Here is a 22,518-nt window from a genome sequence, read left to right as displayed (position 1 = left end):
AAACAGACAAGCAAAGAATTGAACTCCACTCCAAAGTATCACGAACGAACAAACTATCAGACCGTGCCTGCTATGCTCAAATCCCGAATCTCCTGCAACACCTCTTCCACCCGGTTGTCCAGGTCTCCCCGAGCATACTGATCCCTCGTCTCCGCATCCAAGTACTGTTGCACCTGCGCCATGCGCGAGTATGCCTCCGCGCAGAACCGCAGTTGAATCTTCACCAGGGCCTCGAAGCTAGGATCCAGGTACGGCACTCGCAGGTCGATGAGCTGGGGCAGTTCAGTGAAGAGCTGTTCGTTCAACTGCTCATACGCTTGCTTGGCGATTTCCGTCTCGCGCTCCGTCCGGGGCAGTTTCGTCGCATCCTTATCGGGCTTCTCAACCAGCTTCTTGACCTTGGCGCGCATCGAATCGTAATCGAGTAACTTGTGGTTGCGCTTCTTGATGCACTCGTTGATATCCGGGAAGTAGGCACAGAACCGAGAGATGGGTTCCAACACAGTCGAGCTATAAAATCCCAGTCAACCAATGGGTCGCCATGCCCAAAAGGGCGTCCATAGCAATGACTCCAAAACGTACCGGTACGGACCGTCCAGCGCCTTGATCGTTTCCGCATCCAGATCCTCCACAGCCTGCTTATAACTCCGACTCACTCCGTCGTTGGTTCCAGCATCACCATAGAAGGCATCAATAGTCTCGGCAATCCGCATCTGCGAGGCAGTCATAGCTATCCATCACCCATCCAACGTCAGCATCCGCCTCCGCATCATATTTAATATAGCGACCGGAGTATCAAAACACACCTCGTAGCGAATCCAAGTATCCCTTTGCCTCTTTCTGTAACCGATTTGCGGCGGCTTCCATCGTCCGGTACCGACTATATCGCATCGTGTCCACGTCAGTCAAACAAGTTGCATCCCCTTTCCGATCAGTCGGACAATCCATACCGCTCTTCAATTTCATAATCGCGATCACTTGTGCGCTCCACATGTCCTGTTCAACCCAAGCCAATGTATCAGTATATTCCTTGCAATACCGCCAAGCAATATGTCGTAGAAATATTCGTCCCCGACTCGAGCGGGGTTATAATCCAACATACCCGTCTTCATCATCACCTGCGTGGTAGCGCGGTTGACATTTTTCTTGAACCCTGTAGACCCGGTCAGAATGACAATTCAGGTAGGGATGGGTGCCTGTACGGCGCAGGATCCATCGATAGGTAGGAACGGGGAGTATTCAGCGCACCTGCCCAGGACATGATGGCGACTTCAGTAGCGGTCGGTCGGGGGGGTCCGGTAACCAGTTAGGGGGTGGGGTGTGTATGTTCGAAATCAAAGAACCGGTAACTCCGTAGGTGGAGGACAAAGTGGGTTATTGGATATAGTAGACGTATAATGTGAGGAGAGGGGGGGAGGAGAATAGACACAGGGTTGATTGAATGAATGCGAAAGGCCCTCAGAAAGCAAGATGCCCGATGCGGGACGGAATGATGTTCGGAGACGTTCGATTGATTGATTGATTGGCGTGGCTGTGGCTGTGCACTTTTCTGCCTGGATCCCGTGGCTGTGTCATGATTATTTACTAAATCTTACTGTTCGGTTGTTTAACTTACAGCCCTACGAACTGGAAAGTGTAAAATTACCCGCAAGAATTTACGAAACAGCCGTTTTGAACTTCCGACTGCCGGTTCTGCTCGTTTCTGACGTCATAAGGCCGGCCCCTCCTCTCCGTGTAATTAATGGAATCTGGCAGCCTGCAATCCGAGACTTCTCCAGACAGATGGGGATGGTGATGTCAAAGAGGAAGGGGGTGGGTTCGGTTTGCCTTGTGCCTGAGTATGACTTTGGATGTAGCTGGAGACGTCATGATGCCAGCCAGATCGAGCGACCTCATGATGTGACACAAGATACATCGGAGTTTCGATGTCCTGTTGCCCTATGAGGCAATCAGAATGTATCCTACACCATCTTCATGCCGCATAATGCACTTCATGCGATGGCATTAAACTTCATGTAATAGTGTAGCATTTATCTGGAGTGCATTCGAGATTCTGTCAAGTGACAGTAAAAGTTGTAAGCGAAAGTATGGGGTACATGCAACCCTGATCTCGATGTTTGTGGTCGCACAAACATTCTTCACGCTTCCAATACCCCTTAGGCAAGCGCACACTATACAAAATCACCTGCAGCTCGATGCTTCTTATGCCGCGGCTATAGTATACTAGGATGAGCATCTTATTCATGCGAAGCAATCCGTGTTTATCCGCGTTTGTCGGGATCCGTCCTCTAAAGACCGCAAAGTGTACCAGTGACGGGGCAAGTCTAGTGTTCCTCACTCCAGCATTCCTGAAGATAGTGGATTAATTAGTGTACCGAAGGGATCAATCCTCTTGTAAAACACATTTAGTAGCAACTCCAATGGACCAACCGGCACTTGAAGATTCAAAAGGTAGGCGTTGACGGTATACAAGGACGAGGGCACTAAATTGACTTCGCAATGAGAGACAATTTGCCAAGTATAATCGACATCGGCACCTCCCTTAGTTTGGGATCCAGACACAAATCCTACTCAATGAGGCTAGTAAGGCCAGCCTTGCATGGCTGACATCCACCTGATTTCCAATCGGCCTTCAGGTGGGTGTTCCTTACCTTCAGGGTCGTGGTCGTTGGCGGCCCTGGATTGCCCATAATTAGTCTCGGCTTAGGTAAAAAATGGTGCTGCCTGTCCGGGTTGCACGACGTGATCCTTCTGGGCGAGGACAACTGCATAGGGCTGGCCAGACTGCCGAGGGCGGCATTCCACAACGGGATTGGGCAGTGGCTCGAACAAAGGGGGATGAATCATGCATGCTTGTGTTGGGAAGACGGTCAGGAAAATTAGTAATGATACATAATAGAAAGGGAAAGTGCTTCAACATAGATATGCAGTGTTGTGGTTGTCGTCCAGCGGACAAAACAATCACAAAGCTAGTGGACACACAATACCTATCCATTCCAACAGACCAGACTCACCTGCTGAGCGCTGCTGAGCTGTTCGAGCTCCACCAGGCCAGGGTTTCAGCAAGCTAGCCTTCCTCCGAGGGTTGGTTCCTATTGAACTACGGGCTCGCGTTCCTTTTTGGGGCTGCATGATGCGCCAAGCAAGCTTGATCTGGCTCGCGTCCGGCGTCCCCTCCGTTTGCAGCTCCGTACGGCGCATATTTTGTTATGATGACCCTTATTGATTGGGCAGCCGGCCTACCTGAGGCACCTGATGCATCTGATGCATACACCCTTCTCAGGCGTACCTAGGTACATTAATTGGAGTCTTCCAGACCCCCAGACCGATTCTCTTATCCATTGGCATGGAGTGTTGAGGATTGGAGAATGCTGTGCCTCTTGGCTGCCTAGGAAATCTTGGCATCGATAGAAGTATGGGCCCAAGACAATAGTAAGAAGTCGCTCACGCATCGGCCCCTATGCTAGTTGTACTTTCGATTCAGAAGTCCCTCATGCACACGTTATTGGACGGATCCACACCTTTCACCATCCTGGTGTGAGAAATTTTCTTCGGCTGCTGGAAAGAAGGTTGGCCCTATTGCAGACGTCGGCGTGTAACCATTTCCAGCTGTTGAAAAGGGATAGTCAGAAGCCGGCCTACCTTGCACAGGGCCCGTTGCTTGCATGGTAATATGATCGGAAAATGTAGCGTTTTATTCACCCTAGACGTCGACTAGACATGGCGTCAGCAGCAAGTAGAATAGGGGGCAGCCAACGACTGTCGAGACGCACTCAAGAGTCATCATCAGGTATCGGCCGACCGACTGGGAGGGGGAAAAAGTCTGTTTAGTGTGGGAAGCCCCATACTTCCAAGGCCAAGCGGACGCTGCCAACTGTACTCCAGCCGGTCATAGAGCTCCTGGAGCCATCTGCTCCTGGGTCACTCAGAGGTGCTGCAGCAACGACATAGATGATAGTGCCGGGACTAGGTTTGAACCAGAGGTCTGCTAGTAGGGTCGAGTCATGAGTCTGTCTACTCTGGGGGTAGTCATAGGGAGATGTAGGAGGATAGAAAGGCTGATGGGTGGGAAATGTCATATACGATGAGGTTAGGAAGGAGCCATCGAGCAATACTTCCTGCTCGTGCGGTGTCAGGCCAACTCACCTGACCCCCGGCCGGCTCATCCCAAAACGTCTCTCCAAAAAATGATGCTTCAAACTCAAATAAAGCGCAGGTTTGATTCGTAGATATGATGCGGATGCTCATAGTTATACTGGAATATGTGCTGCAAATGGGTATCCCAAGATAAATCACACCGCCCATACTAATACAACCTCCCGATGCTACATCTCACAAAACCCATAATGCTCCAACACCGTCCCATGAGAATGAATATATGCGCGCCCAGACCCAAAAAGGTGGAAGCCGGCCAGCATGATCAACATAACCCGGGCAGAAAGGGAAATTCCCCTGTCGGTGTTTGTCATTCAGCCACTGACAAGGCCCATTAAAAACGCATATAGGGAATGAGACCAATCAAAGAATGCCTGAGATGCATGAAATGCGAAAGAAAAGGTATCGAACGTAGAAGAGAAAACCATGGCGAACAAAAAAGAAAATGTGGGAGGAATGAAAAGGTGGCTCATAGGTCATGACTCTTCGTTGCATTGGCATGAAAACATGACGACCAAACTAAGCCCATAAGCTAGTAGGCAGATGAAAAAGAAGAAAGACAGAAAACATGCGCCGGTATAGTAGTGTAAAATCAAGGTGCCTCCTTCTATAGAACAGCTCAGAAGGACCGGGAATAAATAAAATAGACAACCCTCCCAAAAGGAACGGGAGAAACACATAAACCACCCGGGTTAATGGTTTTAAGCAGTCGCCAGAGGCAGACAAACAGAAACAGGCAAACCACCATCAGGGATACACAGCCCGGAACAACGTCCGATCAATCCGTCGAGACCATGTATCAGTATCCTTCCTCACCAGCCTTGCACAGCTTGATCTCACGAACCCACTCGGATTTCAAGACTTGCGAGGCGTTGATACGGCGGGAAGGATTGGGATCCAGAATAGAGTAGATCACGTTTCGGCAACGCGCCTGGGAGACATTGTGAGCCAGTGTCAACTTGAAGCGAGGGGTTCGCTCAACACTTACCCGATGCAGAGTTTCAATGGGAGCGTAACCATCCTCATGCTTACGACCCTCCAGATAGCGTTGGTAAAATTCATCCTCATCCTTGCGGGCCACACGCCACAGATGGCGTCCAGTCCTCATGGCCATGTAAATAACACCCGTCGCCCATACGTCCACCGCTCGAGGGTCGAATTCCTTCTCGACGTATTCCTCCGGGGCGATGTAAGGGGCTGAACCACAGAGGCCCGCAGTCATGTGAGCTTCCTTTTCCCATGCCATGCGGAAGCATTCACCATTTCCGAAATCTGTAATTTTGAGAGCTCCGTGGGTGGTCAATAACAGGTTCTCGGGCTTCAGGTCACGGTGGGCAACACCCATTTCGTGCATGTATTCCACGCCACGCATAAGCTGCTTGAAAAAGCAATCCGCCTCGGCCACTTCCAGTTTTCCGGCCGCCAACACGAGGGTATAGAGATCGCCTCCAGCGCAGTACTCCATCACCTCACAGTAGTCACCTTTGGCATCCTGTAGAAGATCAAGGGTGTGAATGACGTTGGGGTGGCGAAGGGAAGAGGAAATGCAAAACTCCGAGGTTAATCGCTTCTGATACTTCTTCGTCGTCTCCTGTGGCCGACGACGGAACTCTTTCACGGCATACAGCTGTTCAACTTTCGAGTCTCTCGGGTCCACCTTGTGGGATATCCGAACAATACCGAAGGCGCCACGGCCAACGATTTCCTGGCATTTTCCGTATTTGTCAACCAGCGAAGCGGTGGCGTTGGGGCCGCCCTTCTTGTCGGCGGCTAGCTTATCCCGTTCGTTTTTAAACTGGTCGATCCATGTAGACATAAGTGATAGCTGTTGCTCGTCCACGTGATCATCCTTCTTCCTGCCACCGCCCAGCATGTCACGTAGTAGATCCGTCAGCTTCTCCTGTCGTCTTGCGCTGCGGAGGTGATGGTTATGAGTGCCATCTCCGGGCAACTCGAACCGTTTGTGAACGGGGGCGGCTTCTTTATTATCTTTGCCATTGCTGGACTTTGGCTTCTTCTCGGCCTCCTCTTTCGTAGACGCCTGTCGCGACGGGGCTCTGGAGGATGGCTTAGAGTTAGGCTTGGAGGAGGGCTTAGAGGAGGGCTTGGATTGTTTGATGCTGGCGTTCGAGGGAGCTTTGATGCTTTCTGTACTGCTGTCTGAGAAGTCGCGATGCGATTCCTGCTCTTTCGGAGTCGACTTCCCAGTATTGGAGAACATGCGAGAGATGCGATTGGCCATGGTAGGTCTAGCGATCTTTGCGGGGGTGGGAGGAACGGGGAGGACGTCCCCGTTCGCGGCGGACAGATTCATGCCCGCTAAAGCACGTGTTACCTGGGGCTCTCCATCTCGGGAATCATAGGATATCTGTGACGCTGTGGTGGAGGAGACTGCGGAAGGTACTGGTGAAGCAGATTGTGGAGTCATGTGCGGTAGTGAGAAATGAAAAGTACACGGAGGTAAAGAGGCACAAGAATGCCCCCCGTGACAAGGTGGGAGAAAATTAAAAGCCTACAGCACGAAGCTGCAAAGGCCAACGACAATGGCTATGGAAAAGAAATTGAGAGATGAAGAAGAAAGTTAGGAGGAACGGGGGGAGAGGAAGAGAGAAAAAAGTTGCGGTGGCCCCAGCCGGTCGTGGTGGTGGCCTGAGGCGACGGGGTTGTGTTCTTCTAGAGTGACGAAAGTGACTTTGGGTTGTGGAAATTACAATAAGACTTTTTTTTCTTCCTTTTCTTTTCCCTTCCCCTCCGTTTTGTTTAGTCAAAGGGTGGGCAAAATTGAAAAGGGAAAATGAACCAGCGAAAAAATAAAAAAATCAGAAAAAGAAATAATAATAATAAAAAAAGAAAAATTCAGTTTAAAGAAAAAAAAAATTGATGCACGGCGCAACAAGGCACGGGAATGCCCAGATGGAACGGTACAGACAAGACTAGGGTCCTTAAGAGAAGACTTGGCTCGTTGCCTTGCGAATTCCACTAAAGTCAGGAGGGAAAACAGCTGTTGTGCTGATGAAAATTACCCCGGGGGAAAGGCTCTCGTAAGAAAATAGGGAAGAGTGAGGGAAGAGGGCTCAGCCTAGTCCACCGGGGGTGCCCAGGTTGAAATACCCTAACTGGTACCGTAGTACGCCGCGGGCGTCGCAGGTTGGTGCCGGGCAGGTAACCTAACCTGAAGTATGAGACTCTGGATGATGGAGGCAGTGGTCGAAGTAACCAAGCAATAGTTAGCTGAGGAGCACCTTATGGGGGGGTGGGCTTGCTTAGTTAGTAGTCAGTCCCCTCTTCTTTCTCCTTCCAGCTACCTAAAGGAACCACAGGTCTTTTTTAATCATTTCCCCCATTCGATGGATGGAATGATTTTATTATTCTGCCATTTTTTTTATTATAATTATGGTCATATTATTAATAATCTTCAAATTGTGGGAACCGGATACAAGCCTCTGATTGAGGTTACAAAGATGAGGGACTTTCCCGTTGTTACCGCATGTGGAAGAAAGGATAGCCCCCTCTCTCTGTGTCTCTCTCTTCTCCCCCTCGAGTCTTTGGTCTAATCAGTTGGCCGTCTTTCTCTCCTTTTGTGCTTCCCCCAGTGGAATCCCGTGCTTGGGTCAGCATCGAGTAATACCAATAATAATGAAATCAAGGTGAAGAAGGCTCTCGCTACCGCCTCCCGTTCGCAGGTCTGCGTTGGCTTCCTGTTACTGTAACGGTATGGTATCATACAGTTGCAGCCACACTTGTTTCCACTGAACAATATTCTACTTTGGTCTCCGATGTAGGTATTCGGTTGCGATTCAAATTGTATTTGATCGGCTTCATTGATTGATGGCTTCATATGAAGCATATCTTTATACCAACACTTGTTCCTCTGAAATAACATCCTGATAACTATTAGATTTGTGCGTGGAAGAATAGCTGTGACTAGGGTACCTGGTTATGTGGGCAGCAAGTAGTATTCTACGTAGTGCTTAAACCGTAAATCCGTCACAATACCACAGTGGCGCGGGCGTCTCTGCTCCAGCAGTACTAGTTAAGTGACTGACAACTTACCTGCTTTCTAAAAAAGACAGGGCTCTCCTGTCCTGCAAGACCAAGTCTCCATCCGCTGTAAGATGTAAGATTAATTCGGAAGATCCTTGGAGCTAATACTCCGTTACTGGGGCTGCTTCCGCGTTCACATTCATCAGCTACTAAGCACTTCCTCTTGTGTTGCTTTTTTGCTAGCGATCCCGATGTCCAGTCGACTGCTTCGTTGTCCCGTCGTCATTTACGCGCAACCACTCAATGTTAGTTGAGAAAGTAACCGACTGTCAACTTTGCCTTTTCGACGTAAATGGGTCCCAGAGCCGATGGGATTGCAGATTGTCACTCTCCCTTTCTCTTTTCTTCTAAACCAGCTTGACTTTCCCCTCATTTTGCTACACGAAAATCAGTCGGATGACGTCCGCCTCGCGACCAGTTTCAGCGCTTGGTCTCGCTTGGTCTCGCACATTCTCTTTTCCCCTTCCCCCCTCCCTCAAAATCATGACGTTTGTGTCATCGCCGTTGTCCGTATCGAGGATGCGATTAGTCACTGACTCCGGAACGACCTTAATTTTCGGATCATAACACTGCAGATGCCGCACAGCCTCAATCCAACCCTCGGTCCCCGCACATCATGGATGGGGGGAGGGGACCGATGGCTTGGGTGGCTCACTGGCTCGAAGCACGAGTGGTCGGATGTTCGACTAGTATCGAGTAGTATAGTACAATATAGTATAGTAAGTTAGTCAGTAGGTAGTAGGTAGGAGTTGGATGCCTGGCGTATTATCAATACTATTACGGTTCCGAATAATACCTATTACAAAGTAGTTAAGTGATTTAGTATGTATGAAGTAAAACTAGAACCTTGGCCGGAGCTTCGTGTGGCGGCTCCTCACCAGCGTGGCAGGGCGGAGCCACCATCATCTTCAAGTATGACTCTGATTAGTGATGGACTGATAATTAATAAGTTAGTTAGAGCCCATCACTTACTTTGTAAGTTACTCAAGGGTCATGCTACCCGCATGAGGGGTAACATTTCCCCCAAGAAAAGTAAATCATCCATCCAAAACAACACACAGGTGAAGTAAATCAATTAAGTGGACTGCACCAGAGCGAATACTGTGGTTAGCGGCCAACTTGAACCCTCTTGACCCCCTTCAAAGGGGGGGAAGCATCCACCAGTCGTTGGTTGCATTTCACGGTGGCCTCCTTCTCCATCTATGACCCCATTTCTGGTGCGCGCGCACACTTATGCCAAGCATATATCTTGTCTGCCTACAGCTGGCCATGTAGTGTCTGCTTAATCTCATGCGATCCTGCAGTCTTTTATGACAATCGTTGAGGGGCAGAGAGTCGCTAGTAGTAGTTCAAGTGCCACTAAACCAGATGGGAAATACAGCCACTGCTATTACTTAGTTGGGTAGGTGGGCTGGATGCCCTCTCGGTGGCACCGATGCTAGTATTCAGCATATGCTACCACTACTACTATCATACTAGATATGTATGATGTTATCAAAACAGCTCCCCGCGCCAATAATGGAAGGTGCTACATGGTCCTTCATTTATACTTACATACTGCTTTTTATTGTCTGGACCACCTGCTGGTAATGGCGGTGCTTCTAGCCAACGGGTTCTATTCTTGACCCGCAGAAAGGTAGCATCTGTCTTTGAAGGCCCCTTACTTGGATGTATCCTTAGCCTGTGATCAGATGAAGAAATGACTCTCCGTTTCTTTCCTACTTTTGACCTCCGGAGCCTTTTCCTTAGTCTGCGATGGAGGCAACTTTCCTCGATGCACATACCTCCATTTGGGTGTCAGAGACTCGAATTGTCCCGTGGGGGGGGCAAGGTCAGCAGGGTCCAAACTTCAAGGGCGAACGGATATCGAAAGTTATCAAACCTCATATCGTTTCTGGAGCTGATTGAGAAGGAGGAGGAGCAGCAGCAGGCCAGGCCGAGTCGGTCGCCGCCTCTCGTACCCCCAAGTGCTTTAAACAAGCAACTATAGGGTGCAAGTCAAGTAACTCTCAAGCCGTCTGGCGGTCATTGCTCTGCCGAGCATGTCCATCATTGGTATCTCAGAAAGCAGGGTAATCATCTGCAGCGCTACTATTACCTGGCGACCACTCGGATTTGTATTATTGCAACAGACACTTCTGCTATTATGCGGACGGGCTAGCGATGTCTTCCGGCTTGTCGCGACTGAACGAAAGGCGATATCCACCAGTGCGCTAAAAGGTTGCAATGACGTGGGTTTCCCATGAATAGCTGCACCGGACCTCGGTCGTAAAGGTATTAGGTTGGCGGACCTAACTACGATTTAGAGGAGGGTACGGAGTACTACTACTGTGTAGCTGACTGGGTATTAGTGCAGTGGGCAAAGGAAGGTAGGGAGGGTTAATGGATTGACAGCCACCACCCTGGCCCATGTCAAACGCATAGCCCGGATGTTGATTTGCGGAGATCCGCTGATAACCAGCATGCTCCATGGGCATACCTAGCAAGCTGCTTGCTCCATCTAACCGACTTGTCAGTACTTAGTAGTGACTTACGGAGAGCTAAGATAGCGTCTCATCTTGTTGGGCAAACAAATGTCTCGCAATGGGGCTATTGTCGCTTGCCAGGATTGTTCCACCCAGGGTAGTACGAACGCGAACATCCACACACAGAGAGATTTGGAGCTTTGAAGTTCCCACGCGACGAGGCTAGACTAACTAAAAGTTGGGGGCAGAAGAAGGGGAGTGAAATGGCCTGCAGGAGCTAACTCGACACCATACCAGTTACTGCTAGTTACACACAGTTTACACTCCTCCTCACTCCCTACAGAACACGCAGTATCGACCTCCTATCGGATCCACCATCTACCACCAGTACCCGTGTTCCGGGTGGCAGGATATTATCCAGTGGATATGGAGAGGGAGAGGAAGAGGAATAAGTTGAAGGTGCGGCGGAAGCCCCATGCTTTTTTCTTTTTTCTTTTTTTTTCCCATTTTTCATTTTTCCCCTTCTCCTCTCCACTACTGCATGATGTATCGACGGGAACACACACGGTGGACGGATCGCGTTCAGATTCAATTAGCACGAGGGATTTTTCCCAGCCAATGATAGGAAGAGCGATCCAACGAGAGAAGAAAGGGAGAAAAACGGTCCCGTCGAAATTAGCATGATTGTCCAGTCCGCGATGCAGCTCCAAGTGGGATGGGATGCACCACACCGAGTGGGTCGGTTCCGAGGACTCTCATGTCTTGTCTACATTACTAGTCCAAGGACACTAAACCTGGCCGAGTCATGGTGGAAAGCTAAGTATTGGAATTTAATCACTGATTCATTCACGGTTAGTCTAGATATTTCCCCTTCCTCCCCGGTTTTGCAATCCGGTGTATAGATAGTACGTACCCTAATTTTTCTACTGAAACCCGGGCAAGGGCTCCATCTTGAAGATGTCCCCGCCAGTGGGGGATGTGACGGTGTACCGATCCAGCTTGGTGCGTGTGTGAGACAGAGATACTATCCAGTTTCTCACCAGTAAGAGGAGAAAGAGGAAAAGGGGAGAGAGAGAGAGAGAGAGAGAGAGAGAGAGAGAGCTGAGCTCTGGATCTTCCATGAGCTAGACCTAAGCAGCTGCAAGAGCTACAGCTTGCTTTTTTATTTTGTTCTGTTTTCTTTGTTTTTTGGTAATTACAACTAAATACGTATAGCTTTGCAGTCCAATCTCGATGGGACGATGGAATATCAGCAATCTACGGAAGTGAGGCCACATCTTCCGTACGTTAGAAGATGCAGTAGTTGATTGTGATTTGGACCGGATCGCTGATAAAACCCATGGATGATTTGGTGGGATCAACCCTGGCTTCGGCTGCATACATCTGCGGGCGCGACCAAAAAGCAAAAAGGTGAATGAACAGATCGGCATCGTATCGCCAGCCAGCTTACTTGCTATAAATGGTTATAATCATCATTTGGTCAATCAGTTTACTGATCAGAGGCAAGAAAACAGAAAAGTAAGTGAGAAACGAGAAAGCATAATCAAAGACTACTACTGTGTAGGTACTACTTAGGAGTAGTACTACTACTGACTGAAGAAAGTTGAACTGGCAATCATAGTTGGGGAGGGGAAAATTCCACGAGGAAAAATGAACGAACGTTCGGAAACGAGGAACAACCGCTTTCCGATACGGTTTCCGGCTAAGAAATACCCACGAGTGGATGTGGATGTTTGTTCCATGGATACGGATGAGGTACGCGTGCAAACTAGTGCTGTTTCTTACTTCCTCCTCATCTTTTTCCTCTCCTTCTCCTCCTGCCGAAAAAGACCCGGCCGAACCCCAGCCTGGTTATGGATACAAAGATGGAGAATAAGTCCGGAGTACTCCGGACTAGGGTAGAAACGGACTTAGTTGAGAAGCAGGGGAGATAGAGTCTGTCTGAGTTGACTTAGGCACCACCGTCGACGAAATCGATGACAATATGGCATGGTATTTGTTATTACTATGGGAAAAGAAAAGAAACACTGCCAAAGCTAAAGCTAAAGCCTAAGCCTGTCAGGTAGTGAAACCTAGGTATCTACGGAATTAGTAGGCATCTAACTACTAGGTATCTATCTAGTAAGAGAGGAGAAAAGAGAGACAGCTCTGGGTTGACCGCTAGTATTCCGATCAGACAACCCCATCATTTCATTTCATTTCATTCCATTTCATTTCCATTTCATCCCGCGGAAACAATAAGGGAATACTCCATCCATGCTTTTCAGCCCTTGTCATTTCCCCTGCGCGCACTGATGGGATGATCGAAACTGCTAGACAGGCGACCGCCACCCGATTGATGAACATGAACATGGATCCCGATGACGGAAATAATAATGCCAGTCAACAAGACGCCGGGGTCCTCGAAATGCCAAATACGGGTGCTGTTCGCTACCTACCCTTCTCTTCTTTCCTCTTCTTCCCTTCCCCCCCCCTCTACCTTCCCTGTAAAGTATGGTGAAGATCCAATCCAGGACCAGCGATCAATTGCGGGCTGAACCATTCTGTGGCGGGAAAGAGTAACTTGCCATGTGGTATGATGATAACGAAATGGATCCCCGGACATCCTTGATTTCATCGTCATGGGTGCTTTGCTCCGTATTTCCTCCCCTCCTGCCCCCTCCAATATGCGGGATCCAGACAGCCACCGCATGGTGATCAACCATCCCGTCAGTCACCCTGTAGCTAGGGTACCTAGTAGAGACACTGAGAAGAGTTGGTCCTTGCGATCCATACAATTGGTTCTATTCAGCAGGAAAATGCAGCATAAAACAGCAGCAGAAACCTGAGCTACAGCTACTCACATCTCCAACTGTTATCTCTACCTAACTACAATGCTTGCTTGCTTCTTGCTTTCGTATCTTCAAAGATGATCTTCCCCTCCTCCCTCCATCTTCCCCCTGGTTGGACATTCCATTGCGGGATATGACTTCACAGCCACACGGACTCCGCGCACCCCGTCCAACCCAACGTTCATAATCCAACAGCGACGAGAATGGAGTCAGTGGTGGCTTGGGATGCGGGTTCATTCGCCCGGATTCCGGTAGCAGTGGGGAGGTTAACTGTTTAGTTTGCTGGTCCTCCTCTTTCTAGGATCCCTCTCCACGTAAACTAGCCGAAGAGAAGCGAATGACTGGACGGGTAAGCCGGTTCAAGCTTTTCGTCGCATCCGCGTGTTCCTTTCCCGAGGCAGATTAAGCTGCTGCTGCTGCTGCTACCATTTCTTCCTATATCTACCGATTTACAAGATACTGCAATGGCTGTGGGTATGAAACTCTACATGAAGGACGGTGTGGGACTGACTGCAGCAACTCCCAGAATTGCCTGCCCTTCCTTTGCCCGACGATCGGACAACTGCTGCTGCTGCTGCTGCTGCTTTGTCAGGATCGATGTATATGCCCAACTAACTATCTGCTAACTTGCCTAATCTTAACCAGCTAATTGACTAGTTAACTACTATTACTTCTAAGTTAGTATGACACTCAAAAGGAAAACTCGCACATATGCCCGGCTACACGGCACATCCTCATGTCGAAGTATCAGCTGATTGTAATCGGAGACATAAATCTTGATCATGCGGAGAAGAGACACTTGAGACTGAAAAGAACTGAACAGTTCTAACATCTCGGACCATCGCCTTCATATGTATGCGTTTCTTTCCGACTCCCCGACTGACTCGACATAATGCTTGCGCTCCGATTCAAGTTTGTCCAGCAAATCCGTGACGAAAACAACAAAGCCCACCTACCAAGAGACCGGGTATAGACTTGGCTTTCTCTCTCTCATCCTGCGAAAGTGAAAAAAAAGGAAAACAGCCAAGCTGCCCGTGCTGTGCAGACCAGAAACGGCCCAAGTTCCTCTGACCGTATCTTCATCAATATTTTTGTTTTTTTTTGTTTTTTTTTTTTTTTTTTTTTTTTTTAAGTTGATCGCCCCGTGAGTCACTCACTCGCTGCGAGAGCTGAGCTTACTTGGCACAAGCACAACTCGTGTTCTGGCGCACGGCTTAAGCCGACCCGTTGTACACAGCCTGCTTCTCTCTCTCCTCTCCGGTTATCCTCGCGCGAAAGGAACGAAAGAAACAGTCAGATGAACCATGCCAAATAGCATTTTTGGAATTAAAAATAGGGTTATCATGGAGATCCCTTATGGTGTATGTACACACACTCTTGGTACGATGGAATGGATTAGGTAAGGCACTTATAGTTAGCGGCCATCAACGGGAGAAGGGAAGGCAGCGAACAACAACACCATATCCCGTCACGTCTCCTCCGGGCATGCCGCCATTGGTGTCTTTCAAATCGCTCATCAGCAAAAAGCCCAGGAACACCGAGAAACACGGGTTCACACCGATAGGACCTGATGGAAGAAGGATGGCGGCGGCGGCGGTGAGTGAGTAAGTGAGCAAAAGGTCTGGCCAGGCCGTGGCGAATTACTTCACCGTGAGTCAAGGGCGATGTCATGCCCGCCGTGCGAGCTCATCTTTGGTTGAGACGATATCGAACCAACATGTAGCTTCTAGAGCTTTGAGGTTTCCCTGTCGTGGGAGCCGTTGGCTTTGATGCTGATTTGCTATTTGGGTGTTACTATGACTGGGTCGCCCGCTGCAGCCGAACCAGCCCTACCATGTGTATACAAACTAACTGCGCAGCAGTAGCAACAAGGACTGACTGAACACAGCATGGCTGCCTTAGACAATTGGCTCCATACATCTACAGTGTACTGTTATCCAAAGATGACGATTGAAAGCCTATCGTGACACCATCACCATCACTATCCCCACAATCAATCACCTCATCCCTCTCACAATGACCTACCTGATTGTAGTAGCAGTACAGCAGCAACAGCACTCAATAGATACTTACTTTGCACCCAAGCAAAGTCTTGACATCAAAGCAAAGAATAGCAACAATGAACCAAATGACATCTTCCCCAAACCTAAACCCAAACCCAATCTTTCATCCCCATCAACCTGACATCAATCTTGCATCAACCCTCCATCACCATATAGAACCAACTATAAATACCCCCCTCAATCACTGCTGCATAGCCATCCCTATCTCAAACTATATCCCCAACCAACCATTCTATCAAATCAACCCATCCCAAGCTTCTAGAGCTACTACGCAGCAACAAGAACCAAAATGTCCAACCAATACGAACGTGAAGCCGAAGACCGCTACGAGGCCGAGAACGACCCGTCCCCGGTGTCTGGTACCTTCCGGGATAACTCGTACGCACACGAGACGCGATCGGGTCTGAGGAACCAGGTCCCTGTGACTCGGGATGATGATATCTATGAGGATCCGATGCAGCCGCCTTATTCGAATACGGATGAGCAGCTTGGTATGTCCTCCCTACCCCATTTAATTTCTTTGAATTAAGGAATGATTATGTGGCGGGTGAATTGAGTGAATGAATGCTGACAGGTCTGGTTGGGTTTATAGCTCAAGACGAAGACGAGGCCATTGATCAGAGTAATGTGATTAAGGGTAGGACGAGGGGCGCGAAGCCGCAGACTCAGAACCAGTATAATGAGGGCCCTGATGAGGATGAGTTGCCGGATGAGGTGTTGTATGGCAATGTCGGGACTTCGAGTACTCGGTATGCTTGATTGTGCACGTCTTCCATATTATGGATGATGGGAAGGGTGTATGAGTTATGTTGTGGTTTTGTTTTTATAATTATGGTTGATGATATGGATAATTATGTGATATGTGTAAATTATCTCTGGGAGAATATGTATGCTCTCAATGTTTCATTTTTGGATATTATATAATGATAAGACGTCAAGTCATAAATTCGTTTGTCCCATACTGACCAAGAGTTTGTGCCTGGTCCTGGCTTGGTCGCTGTCCGTGCCGGACGCGGCCCGGTGTCGGGTTTAAGTCAGGTCTGCGAGCATTGTGCTTATGTAGCTTTAACACTTGTGACTCGAGTAACGGACCTGTGGCATGTGTCGACAGTTGACAGTAAGGGACGCCGGGGAAGGCCTCCGCCGCACCGGACCGTTGCTGCACGACGGCACTCTGAGGTCATAGGGATGCAGGAGGGGCTGATCCCGCTATCGCATGGATGCTTGTTTGCGGAAGCTTGACAATTAAGCTTGGGGCTCGCTTCGACTCAGGTCCATGAGCGAATAGAGTGCTAATGGTTTTTCAAGTCGGTTTCACGATAGAACCCGAGTCTGCTATCGGTTAGATGACATCCAACTAAACAACGATGAAAGCACATACCACGAACTGCTCCAGAGACTCTTCAAAGAGCTCGTTGTTCACTCCAATACCACCTGGATGCTCGGCGGGGGATAACGGGTTCTTGACCACTAGAAGTAGAGGTGGTCAGCGTACGGCTGTCCAGGGAGTCATCGTCGTAAGCTAAGCCAGAGCGTACCGTATTCGACGTAGAGATTGATGTAGATCTGCTGCAAAGCAACACGCATGTTTGGACTCTTGAGGTCCGTCAGCATGACGAACTTGATGTTGGTAGGAGTTTCGTAGTAGTGGAGCTTGTATTGGCTCGTGCGGTAGGTAACGAAACTATGAACGTGGCCGAGTTGTTAATGACTGTCCTCGCAGTCGAGTTGCCTCGTCGCTGTGGTGTAGAGTCCTTACTTGTCGTCCTCGCCTCCTAGCTTGCGAACCATGTTGCGCAGGGAGAAAACAGTACCGAAGATGAGTTTGGCATCGTCATCCGTGGCGCGCGCAGTTTGGCCTAGTGTTGCGGGGAGACCCGGAGTAGATGTTTCGGAAGTCGGTCGTGAGGACTTGCTGCCAGTCATGGAGGTTGGGCGTGGGAGCCAGCGCCGATTATAGATGCATTCAGCTAGGATGGGAGAGACCGGGTTAGCAACGTCAATTGGAATGGCTGGGGATGGGTGGATGGATGCGAGGGAGGTACCATGACGATCGAAGATATAGAAGGAGTAAACAACCATGATGCCGACAGTGGAAAGTAGCGAAGATGACGGATTAGAGACAAACAGTCTATATTTGGAGCGTCGCAGAGGTGGCTTGAAACGTGTCTTCCGGACGATAGAGATTCAAGATGATAAGCCCCAGAAAAGGAGATCGAGGGCGGGTCTGACGGGGGGGAAGAAGGGGAGAAGGTTAAGCTGATCAGTTGAATTAGACTCGGGGATCTTACTCGTGGGCGGTGAGTCGCTCAGATCCACGGATTCTCGATCCAATTCCATTTAAAGAAAAACAACAATCCGGTTATATGCTGAACTCCCCTGTTTGAGGATTCCGTTTGTGGTTGATGAGTTGTAGAATGGGGATTATGTCGAGCAGATCGTCAAGTGATGCTTTGAAGTTCAATAAATTGTGACTATCATTATTTCTTCGGGGAAATTCTGAATTAACGCCTCGTAATGCTTAGTATCAGCCTTACATAAATCTGGTGCCCTGGGCATCCACCACTTCTTCAACCACCACGATTTCCCCTCTCAATCCCCCCCGTCGATCTCTTTCAGCTCTCTCCCTCTCTTCAATCCTGTCTTTTGATCTCGCACCGCAACCTTGAGGAGAAGTAAATCTTTTCTTTCTCCTCTTCTTCCCGGAGTCACTGTTCCACAGCACTGAATCATTCTTCAGTCGGTCCCTCTTGCCAAATCTTGACTTCGGCGCAACGGCTGCTTATCTCCATTGCCTCGTAAACCCCGATCTTTCCCCACACTTCATCACAGGCAACCGTCATTTTTCCTCTTCTCGTCACGGCCGACCCAAGTCTGCTAAGTTCCGATCTTTGTGTGAAACACTCGGGACCCTAAATCCTTGCCGCGGTGGTTCTGTCGTCGACATCTTCCAATGGCCTCAGGGGACGCCGAGCTCCCCCAGCAGGATGCCAGCCCGATCACCACCGAGCGGCCACCTCTGCCGCCTTTTCGCTGTGTGTGAGTTGCACTGCTTTGCTCGTCTCATCTTCCGAATCTGCCCTCAGGCCTGTCTCTGGCTTTCTTCAACCGTTCACTCATGCTTCCCGGATGCTCCTTACATGGGGATACTGATTCACATCGACTTCGGAAATTAGTTCCACCCCTTCATACGAAAGTCCCCAGAGACATCATCGCCGGAACCCAATAGTCAGGCGTCCAGTCAAGGTAGGTCCTCGTTGCTCTAATAATGCGCTCTCATACGTGCTGTTTGATTACCGCTTATGACTACGCTTGCCTCTTCATTGTATAGCTCTTTCGCTAATCGTTGTTACCAGGAAACGCTAAATGCTCGATCCGAGTATTATACCAGCCAGGATGATGGCACTGCTGAGCACCGGATCAATCAATATGTGATCAAACAAGAGATCGGCAGAGGATCATTCGGAGCAGTGCATCTTGCCACTGACCAGTTTGGAAACGAATATGTACTTGCCCCTGCGCAACATCATCTATCTCCTGAAGAAGCTGACCGAGAATGCACCGTTCAGGCTGTAAAGGAATTCTCCAAGGCCCGTCTACGGAAACGTGCGCAGTCGCATCTTCTGCGCAGGCCCCGAGGCCCCAAGCGTCCCTCAGATGGGTTTAACTCCCCACTGCATCGCCGCCCGCCGGGTGGGGATGAGCACAAGGAAAACGCTCTCTACTTGATCAAGGAAGAAATTGCCATCATGAAGAAGCTGAATCACAACAACCTTGTGTCTCTAATAGAAGTCCTCGATGATCCTACGGAGGACTCGCTATACATGGTCATGGAGATGTGTAAGAAAGGAGTGATCATGAAGGTCGGCCTCGAGGAACGAGCAGATCCTTATGATGATGACCAATGTCGCTGTTGGTTCCGCGATCTGATTTTAGGAATCGAATACCTACATGCGCAGGGTATTGTACATCGCGATATCAAACCGGACAATTGTCTATTGACGAGTGACGACGTCTTGAAAGTCGTCGACTTTGGAGTGTCGGAAATGTTCGAGAAGGATTCAAACATGTTCACCGCAAAGTCAGCAGGTTCTCCTGCCTTTCTTCCGCCGGAACTGTGCGTCGTGAGACACGGTGATGTCTCAGGAAAGGCCACGGACATATGGTCTATGGGGGTCACACTGTACTGCCTTCGATATGGCAGGCTCCCATTTGAGAAGGCAAGCATCTTTGAGCTTTACGAAGCCATCAAGAACGACCCTGTTGTATGCGAGGGAGAGACCGACGAGAACTTCAAGGATCTGATGTTCCGAATCCTGGAGAAAGACCCGGCCAAGCGGATCACAATGGAGGAGTTGCGGGTAGGTGAAGCATGAACGCTGCCTGGACGCCATTATCTTACTCATAGACTGCATACAGGAACACCCTTGGGTGACGAAGAATGGACTTGATCCTCTTCTACCAGAGAGCGAGAACACCGCTGAGATTGTTGGTCTGCCCACAGAAGAAGAGATGAACTCCGCCATTACGAAAACTATTGGTCACGTTATGGCCGTGGTAAGTTGACAATCTCATTCAAGATACTACTATCGCGATTGGTAAGTTTCAGGCTAACGATTACAATAGATCAAAGCGGTTACGCACTTCAAAAGACTGATCGACCCGGCAAAGGCAGACCCGCCCATGCAGAGTATCCTTGGTCAAGAATACGAAACGCACTTTGTTGAGCCTCCAATGGAGATGGAGCCAGAGGAGAGCTTCACAGCCAGCGGCAATATGCCCATACTCAACAAGAGCCAGAGTCTGAACATGTATAATAGGCGTCCTTGGGAACGTGATAACGTGTTGCAAGGCTTCCATCAGCGTCGCGACGATCTAATTTCCAACCAGTTTACCGACAGCAGCGAGTCTCTCAGCCATCACAGTAAACCTGGACCTGCACCAGGCAACAACGGCAGAAATGCTTCCAGAATGGAGCCTGAACGGAAAGATTCTGGGTCTATTCGCAGTCACAATATCGCCGGAGGGTCGATTGACGATTTCCAATCCAACTCCAACCCTCAGTCCCCGTCTCCTTTCGTCCCACTATCCCGGGCTAGCTCGGTCACCACAAAGCGCAGCGTTGAAGGAACCCGTGGCCATGCACGCGATCCTCTGGAGGAGGAATTCCCATTCCTATACATCGGACCATCAACGTACACCGGCTCGTCCAACGAACCCAACATGGATACTGACACCGATCCCATCTTCGAAGAACCTGACACCATGATATCTGCCGAACCCGACGAGATGGACGTCGACGTTTCCCATCCAATTGTAAGCGAGTCTCCCGGTGCCGCGGATTTCGACATCTACGAGACCGCCTATCGACAAGAAATTGAACGCATCCGGACCCGCACCCTCCCTCGGCAAGGCACCATTCCCAAGATGTACCTCACCCGCCGCGTGGAAGGACGAGACGATGTGAAGAAACTCGTGGGACAACATAGCCCCGATTCACCTATAGCATCAGGCCGAAAGAACACAGGCCTAAGCCTGAGCTCTGCAGTTAGCGCCATCAGACTTCAATTGGAGCAACAACAGCGACAACAAGAACAAAAAGCACAGCAGGCTGCAGAGAATCAAAAACCGGCCCCACTTCGCCCATCTGCGCCATCTGCCTCCGGTGGCATCCCGGAGCCAGTCGCATCGTTGTCTGCGGCGGCTGGTACCACCACGACTAGTGCCCCTGAGACATCTAATCCATCAGATATCTCCTCGACAACCAGGTTAAGGTCCTTGCTTGATCGGGTTAGGAGTAGTCAGGACCCGTGATCGAGAGACTGATGGGGGAGGACTGCCCTGGGTATAGGTCGACAGCGGGCAATTACGGAGTCATGTCTAGTATAATAGAAAGGGGATCATTATTACCGTTGCATGCAGCAGCCAGAAGGAAGAAAAATACCTGGCGACACATTCCCTACTGTACTTACGTCAGATAATAGCATTTCTGACAAGCTTAGATATAGCAGTGTAATGCAAAATCCTTAGAACACTCGGTATGAACAATAATCATGCAACAAGCAACCACCAGCCAGCCACAGGCTCGACGGCGAAACAATACATATTACGATGCACAAACCTTACAGTAAAGCAGTGCTAGATCTAGAGATATTAAATCTGACGTCTACGCGTTTGGAGCTGTGCTTGATAGTGCTTGCTCCTTTTCAACTTCTTTTGATCCTCTGTTCGTCTTTCTCCAGTATAGCATGATAACCTCTTGAAGAAAGAGCTGAAAAGCTGTACATATAACCTTGTCAAGATCTGATCACTAAGCGAATTAGTAATTATACAATATATTATGTCCTGACCATAGAAGAACCACACGCCCAGAGACAGCGGAGAGGGTCAAGGCAGAGGAAGAGGAAGAAAAGTTGGCTAGTGGAGAAGAAGCCACAAGCGGAAGAAGAGAAGAATGCCAATAAGGGAGACATGAGGAGAGGGAGAGAGATAGAGAGCACATGATGCAAGGCAAGGAAGTTAAGCCCAAAACAAGGAAAGTCAATATGTCACGTCATATTCATGAAGTTCGTATGAATGGAGACTTTGGAATAGTGCTCCGAAAGCCCGATGATGTGTGCAGATTTCAATATGCATGGAAGATCATCAACTCAGTGCATCATTAAGGTGCATGTACGCATAAGGAAGGAGAAAGAAACGCAGGAAATTGATCAAGGAAAGTGAACCAATCAGGCTTTTGGTGACGAGGTTGACCGACTTTTGCACAGCTTCAGCCAGATACGCGCAAGTTAAGCCAGCCCAGAGAAAGTAAAATTGGACATGTCTGTCGGACGCTTCAACTCGGTCATAGGGATATCGATCCGCCAAGCATGAGCAATCAAATTGTCCATCAAGCCGCCCCGCCGAAGAGCGGGACCCCGATGCGCAATAATGTGAGATGGGAAGAAGAAGAAAATAACG

At 49.3% G+C, this 22,518-nt stretch overlaps 5 protein-coding genes across 5 annotated transcripts; 2 read left to right on the top strand and 3 right to left on the bottom strand.

Moving 5' to 3' along the window:
• Positions 1–56: 56 nt before the first annotated feature.
• AtWU_10269 (amphiphysin-like protein RVS161) lies at positions 57–1,261 on the bottom strand (the record flags this gene model as incomplete). The annotated part of the gene is made up of 6 exons (XM_035505374.1): positions 57–510; positions 583–730; positions 807–880; positions 951–996; positions 1,103–1,153; positions 1,249–1,261. 6 exons carry the CDS (start codon positions 1,259–1,261, stop codon positions 57–59), a joined length of 786 nt encoding a protein of 261 aa, XP_035361267.1.
• A 3,693-nt stretch (positions 1,262–4,954) lies between these two features.
• AtWU_10268 (serine/threonine protein kinase SAT4) lies at positions 4,955–6,583 on the bottom strand (the record flags this gene model as incomplete). The annotated part of the gene is made up of 2 exons (XM_035505373.1): positions 4,955–5,086; positions 5,144–6,583. 2 exons carry the CDS (start codon positions 6,581–6,583, stop codon positions 4,955–4,957), a joined length of 1,572 nt encoding a protein of 523 aa, XP_035361266.1.
• Positions 6,584–15,847: 9,264 nt separating this feature from the next.
• On the top strand, positions 15,848–16,317 carry AtWU_10267 (uncharacterized protein; the record flags this gene model as incomplete). The annotated part of the gene is made up of 2 exons (XM_035505372.1): positions 15,848–16,049; positions 16,151–16,317. The coding sequence occupies 2 exons, from the start codon at positions 15,848–15,850 to the stop codon at positions 16,315–16,317; spliced, it is 369 nt and encodes a 122-aa protein (XP_035361265.1).
• A 555-nt stretch (positions 16,318–16,872) lies between these two features.
• AtWU_10266 (TRAPP subunit BET5) lies at positions 16,873–17,640 on the bottom strand (the record flags this gene model as incomplete). Its single annotated transcript, XM_035505371.1, has 5 exons — positions 16,873–16,890; positions 16,940–17,028; positions 17,097–17,242; positions 17,318–17,528; positions 17,604–17,640. The coding sequence occupies 5 exons, from the start codon at positions 17,638–17,640 to the stop codon at positions 16,873–16,875; spliced, it is 501 nt and encodes a 166-aa protein (XP_035361264.1).
• Positions 17,641–18,511: 871 nt separating this feature from the next.
• AtWU_10265 (putative calcium/calmodulin dependent protein kinase) lies at positions 18,512–21,372 on the top strand (the record flags this gene model as incomplete). Its single annotated transcript, XM_035505370.1, has 6 exons — positions 18,512–18,597; positions 18,735–18,804; positions 18,915–19,064; positions 19,128–19,919; positions 19,978–20,115; positions 20,185–21,372. 6 exons carry the CDS (start codon positions 18,512–18,514, stop codon positions 21,370–21,372), a joined length of 2,424 nt encoding a protein of 807 aa, XP_035361263.1.
• Between the last annotated feature and the right edge of the window lie 1,146 nt (positions 21,373–22,518).

This window comes from Aspergillus tubingensis (genome assembly GCF_013340325.1).
Source record: "Aspergillus tubingensis WU-2223L DNA, scaffold_12, whole genome shotgun sequence".
Taxonomy (NCBI): Eukaryota; Fungi; Ascomycota; class Eurotiomycetes; order Eurotiales; family Aspergillaceae; genus Aspergillus; species Aspergillus tubingensis.
The sequence above is the reverse complement of the archived record's forward strand: the minus strand, read 5'-3'. Positions and strand labels throughout refer to the sequence as shown.